At 32.9% G+C, this 6,000-nt stretch overlaps 1 protein-coding gene across 1 annotated transcript in view; it reads right to left on the bottom strand.

Moving 5' to 3' along the window:
* LOC149085671 (acetoacetyl-CoA synthetase-like) overlaps positions 1 to 6,000 on the bottom strand; it is a 30,917-nt gene continuing 24,917 nt past the window's right edge. Inside the window, exons 16-18 of the mRNA XM_089232465.1 lie at positions 4,850 to 4,908; positions 3,817 to 4,019; positions 1 to 218 (exon numbers count right to left, since the gene is read on the bottom strand). Coding sequence (XP_089088591.1) covers positions 87 to 218; positions 3,817 to 4,019; positions 4,850 to 4,908 — 394 coding nt within the window. The 3' untranslated portion in view covers positions 1 to 86. The remainder of the gene's footprint in view (positions 219 to 3,816; positions 4,020 to 4,849; positions 4,909 to 6,000) is intronic.

Raw genomic sequence — 6,000 nt, 5'->3', positions numbered from 1 at the left:
TAAATAAAAGTCAAATTTATATAAAAATATAAATGCACGAGTTAACATCAATTCAAATGGGACATTTTTGCCCACTACAACAATATTCAACAACGATCCTTAGCAAAGTCTTTGTATTCTTGTATGCAGTCTAAATTTCCAACGGTATCCAGAGCAACATCCAATCCAGCTAGAATTTTTTTCACCAATACTTCCATTTTCTTCCCAGTCAAGTTGTACTAATAAAAAATCAATGGAGGGGGAAAAATTTTTTGAGAGTCAAAATATACACACAAATAAAATAGCAGGAAGAATATTTCTAGTAATATTTATTGGACAAAATAACTACAGTAAGACCTATGCCCAAGTGGCATGATGGTAAGATGCTCGCATGCCACAGTGCAGATTGCCAGGAGGACCCCCAGGTTCGAAATGGGGGGTTAAATACAGATATATTTTCCCCAACAAGTTTGTCCTTATTCCAACCCAACTCGTTAATGACAGTAAATTGCAACACAGCAAATTGGCCGGAGTTGTTGTGTGGTGAAGTTGTAGTACAGTAAGACATTGGTATAATGTTGATGTTTCAAAAGTCCTATAAGCATAATTAGTAAACAATTTTACTTTTTATTCAGTCACCCTGCTTATATATGAAGTCATTTACATTCGGTCCCCAGGGGTGACGCTATACTTAGTCTGATTTAAATTTGTAAGTAAAAAACAGAAGGTTGTACTGAGCCTTTGACAAGCAATTTTGTTCGAACCATAATTACAAATGATTGATAATTTTAATCAGATCTTCCAAATAAAAACAATAAATTAAAATAAATTCTATATTTTCAGTATTTTGAACACCATGTACTCACATTAAAATAACAGGATTGACAAGAGGGGACAAAACAAGTTTAGTTCAATTGTAACACAGTTGGGATAGATTGAATTTCTCTCATTATTACAGCCTTTAAGGACAACTGTGATCCATTTAATTTTAAGTCATATAGGAATATACATTGAGCCTAACTCCACAAATCCTTTGGGGATCTTGGGATCAAGCAAGGTGAGAATAGCCATAGGAAAACACAGCATTTGGCTGGTTTGTTAACACTGTTACATTTATATTCAGTAGCAGTCTTGGGGCAGTGTGACCTGGGCAATTGCACAGTGCGCTAAATAATAGAAGGTGCTGAAACAAGTTAAAAAGTTTGATATACATTAGTAGAAAATAACCGTTTTTGGTATTTAAAAAAAATTACCTTACAAAATACTAACGAGTAAAATAAAAGTCAGAGCATATGCAGTTGATTTTTTAAGAACAGAATATATGAACAATGCACCTATACAGGGTGATTTAGAAAAGATGGGAAAACTTTAAGAGGTGGTAGTACACACAAAAACAATTTTCATCAAAGAAAAAAAAACCTTTTATTCACTGTGACGCAAATTTGCATAGGGTTTTTTCTTCCCCAGGTTACATTTGCATGCACATTGTTCTTTTTCCTCCAGATAAATTTCAACAGGAATGTCGCTTTAACATTTGCATTTGTATTGACATTTGCATTTGTATTTCATGTTGGACCACACATTCTTTGATGACGATTGTTTGTATTGGTCTGTACTATCACCTCTTAAAGTTTTTCCTATCTTTTCTTAATCACCCTGTATACATACAGTATATGCATATTTTGGTCATGATAAAATACACACACACTTGAACTCTTTTTGTTTATTCCTCCAGGAGATATTGGGCAGCTTTATTTTTTTTTGTTGCTGTGTAGAAAATAAAAATAATGGAAAAATTCCCAGCGTTCCATGCAGTTTGGCACCCCAGAAGCACTGTAGAAGGGGGAAAATCTGAGGTGAAAGGGCAAAAAAGAAAAGACAATCTTGATGCTCCTTTGAACACATCACTATCAAGCGATTAAAACAAAGGTGTTTTTTGTAAATTAGAGGGAGGTCAGGGGCACTGAAAATAGTTCTCTCCAGAGCCACCCCTGAGTGTAACATGCATGTGTGCACTGAAAAATCTAAAAACCTCACATGCTCAACTGAACGTCTTTTCGGAGTTTCATAAACCTACATTTTAGATACCCAAGCCCAGAGTGAAACAGGTGCGTAAGGTCCAAGGGTCCCCCCCCCCCCACAGATACTACTTTGGAGCCTCATAGTCTCTACCTAGGATGTTTGTGAGGTGGCGGCTACAAAAGGAGCGCTTAAAGGAATTCCCTCTTTTCATTTCAAGAAACTTACTTTTTTCAATTTAAAGCCAACTTGGAAGAAAGGGGAGGGTAGGCACAGAATCAGAGGAGGGTGGTGAGGATGGCTACTCCAACCCAAGTGTAAAAATACAGGAGAATGAATTTGTCTGGTATTTTACGGGACAGTATTGACTAGCAATAAATTCGCCGATCTTTCTTCATCTCGCTTACTACCAAACTGTGCACATGCCTCGAAAACATTCTTCTAAGGAACTTCTAACCGATTGGTACGGGTTGAAATGTGCCATGCATTTGTTGCATACTTAATGTGAAGTTTGTTTTTGAGAAATGGATGTTACATGTTTTATACATTACCATTTGTCTTCCAAATTCAGAAGCAAACAATTCAGCAGGTTACTTTGCCCGTACATTATGAATGAATTTTAAATGTTGTAGGCCTGATTGATAGTGGAAAGACTTTTTTTTTTAAATGGAAGATTGGTTCGCATTCACATCTTAAAGTCTGCAAACCATAAAAAATCCACTTCAGCTGCCAACAGCTATGCTGTCCATGGGGTGCAAACCTGGGTCCTCATGATGCAAGTTCATTATGATGCCCACAAAATCGCATAGTGGGTCGCATGTTCAGAAGCTAGTCTTTTTCCACAAAAACACTTTTTTTTCCAACTACTATATCCTATGACAAACCAAATAAAAAGTAGTGAAAGCATTTCTTCCAATTAGATTAAGAAATTACTATCCCTTGTAACCTAAGCTACATCTAATGTCATATAGTCATCTAATGATGACTTCAATGAGAGGAAGTTAGTGCATAGGTGCCAATACTTCAGATTTACTCAGAAGGTTTTTGATCTTTTAGCCTTATTAAAATCTTCTGTCAGAAATCAAATCCGATTCTTCGCACATTAAAAGAAAAGTCTGTTAAAATCCCCAAATTCTGATTTGTAAAAAAAAGAAAAATCAGTAAGGAAAATTCCTCAGTCCCTGAAATCCTACATCGACCATGTTTTCTTGTCACCAGATTTATTCCTTTCATTAATTTCAAATTTATTTATTTTGCTAATTCTAGAATTAATAATTTTTCAATGTTTTCAACTGTTTTTTGAAAATGATCAATGGGCAACGCGCCAAAAAGCTGAAAGGGCCATACATTGAAGATCCCTGATTTACATAGATTTTGAATAGTACAAAAATACCATTTATTGTTTGCCAATTTACTTTTCTATCATTGCTGAAAAAACCTCAGCAATATGTCTTATCTACACACAGTATTTCTTTCCAAAATGCAAGGGCCAAAAATCGCTCTTGCTCGGCTTGTGAAGAAATAGGTACCATGTATACTTTTTTAGGAGAACATGTGTACCTTTTTTTATGAGTTGCTTAGAAGCATCAATGCTCAAACAAGCTCAATATATACAATGCCTTCATTTGAAAAATGTAGGAAACTTATGCTGATTTTTGATTTTTTGATAACAACACTGCCAAATAAAGGGTTAAATGATCAAAAAAATCCAATAAAAAAAAAAAAAAATCTAGTTTATTGTTACATATTTAAATAAAATATGAATTATATATTGACATCAATTGGATTATTCACTGGAGTTATTGAAAATTTACTCACAGGAATATCTTTCACTAATTTGATGACTTCTGGTACATGACGATAAGAGAGTTCATTTTTCACTTCTTTCTTGATATTATCAACAAGTTCTGTTGTGAAGCTGTGACCAGGTTTGAGTTTCACAAAAAGAACTGCTACCTCATCCTTGGTTTCAGTTTTCCATGACACACAAACACTATCGACAATCGCATCAATCTTGTTAACTAGTAGAAAATAATAAATTTATGCGTACATATATGATAAATTAGGAATGAATAACACATTTCCGAGAAGTTTCAGACAAGCTACTGAAAATACTTAAAAAATTTGTAGATACACTGATTTCACACACACACACAGTTCAACTTTCTTTAATTGACAACTAATATAAGTCAATTCACAGTAAGTCCACTTCTGATAACTCAAATATTTAGTTTAAGTCGAAGTTTTTTCTCCACTCCAGAACCTTCATTATTATTTTAGAATTAAATTTTTTAAGTTTCTTCCTAAAGTCGAAGTTTTTGGGTGTGATATGAATTTTTTAAAAATTGCATTCAGACTCCCAGTGAGGAATTAAATGTGCAGCCGGCATAAGAATTTTTTTTTCTTCCCCTCCCTTTTCTTTCTTCAGTTGTGTAGATAAATGACCAATGACAATTGACTTGGTTACCTAAGCCAGAAAATCTTTTGTTGCATGGCTGGTCATGTCAATATTGCCTTTCAGCTTAGTTTTGATTAAACGCAGTGTTCAAATATTAGAACAAATCTTGATTGTGCGTAAACTTTTTAAGAAAATGATGTAAAAGTTGAAACAAAAAGAGTGAACTATTAATGAAATTTGGAGAAATTCAAACCTAAAAAAAAGTTTGTTGTTGAAAGGCATATGTTATCAACAACTAATAAAAACAAGGACATTATTTGTGCAAGACTCTTCAAATGTGAATGAGACGACAGGAAATTAAAAATTATTGCATGTATATTAAAGTTTTTGTACATATTTCAAATTATTTTCCAACCAACCTTGAGAGAGTCATCAATGTCAAAGATAACTTACCCACTTCATATATTTCAGCACTTCCGAATCGAGCACCTTTCTGTTTGATTGTTTCATCACTAAAATTATAGAAAAATATCAGTATAAAACTACAAAATAGATTGACGTGACAATTTATCACCAACCACTAAATAAGTATTTAACAAAAAAGAAAATTAATTAGAAAGGCGAAAGTGAGAAGCATTTATTAAGTTATATATGAACTCAAATGAAGTATTTAAATAAAAAAACACACTACCACTATATTTTATCAAGAAACTACACAAAATTGTATCTATTACACCAACATTCAAGTTATATTTTTAAGTGATTAACTATCACTATTATGTTAAAATTGTATCATCAAGATTGAAATTACAGAAATCAAATGTTATTCGCCCATAAAATGTTGAAATTACATAGTTTTTTAAATGACATGGGCTAACTATTTTCTATGTTCATTTGTACATAAAACTTGTTTTAAAACATGACAGATCATATATAATCGATAAATGATAATAGCATATTGGTTATACTTATGAACATGGTAATTCTAAATAAGAAAATTATGATTTAATGAGTTTTTTTTATGGTAATTCTAAAATACTAATAACCATTAAACCTTTGGTTGTGCATATAATCAAAGATATGCTTCTCTCTCTGTGCAAGCAAAAATAATTTCACTTTTTCAGTTTTTTTTGTGAAAATAGATATGGCAATCAAACTTACATGCTGCATAGAATGGAAAAAAAAAGTTGGTATAAGTACAAGCAAACCTGTCAGAAAATAGGTAAATAGTGAAGGGGGGGGGGGGAGAGAAACTAGAACATATATCCATATGCGATACATGCATGATTTTAAGAGTTTTATATAAAAAAAAAATAATAGTAATAATTTCAAATCATCAGAGAATGACTGAGCTGGCCACTAACAAGGAAAGGGTCCCAAGGTGAAGTTTTCGAAAAGTTTTATAAAAATTACCACTGATTCTACTCATTTAAATGTGCACAGAAATATGAAAAAAATCAGGCAGAATTATTATGGGGCACTCAAAAAAATGTCTAAATATTAATAATTTGAATGCCAATAGAGGTGCGAAGAATGAATTTGAAAATCCTGCATCCCTAGAGTTTCGTCATTCAAACAACACAAGATCAGGTACAGCACAGAAA

This window comes from Pholcus phalangioides, unplaced genomic scaffold (assembly GCF_987345545.1).
Source record: "Pholcus phalangioides strain wild (caught in Gottingen) unplaced genomic scaffold, Ppha-v1.0 ptg000006l_1, whole genome shotgun sequence".
Lineage (NCBI taxonomy): Eukaryota > Metazoa > Arthropoda > Arachnida > Araneae > Pholcidae > Pholcus > Pholcus phalangioides.
Note: the sequence above shows the minus strand (reverse complement) of the source record. Positions and strands in the feature narration are given on the sequence as shown.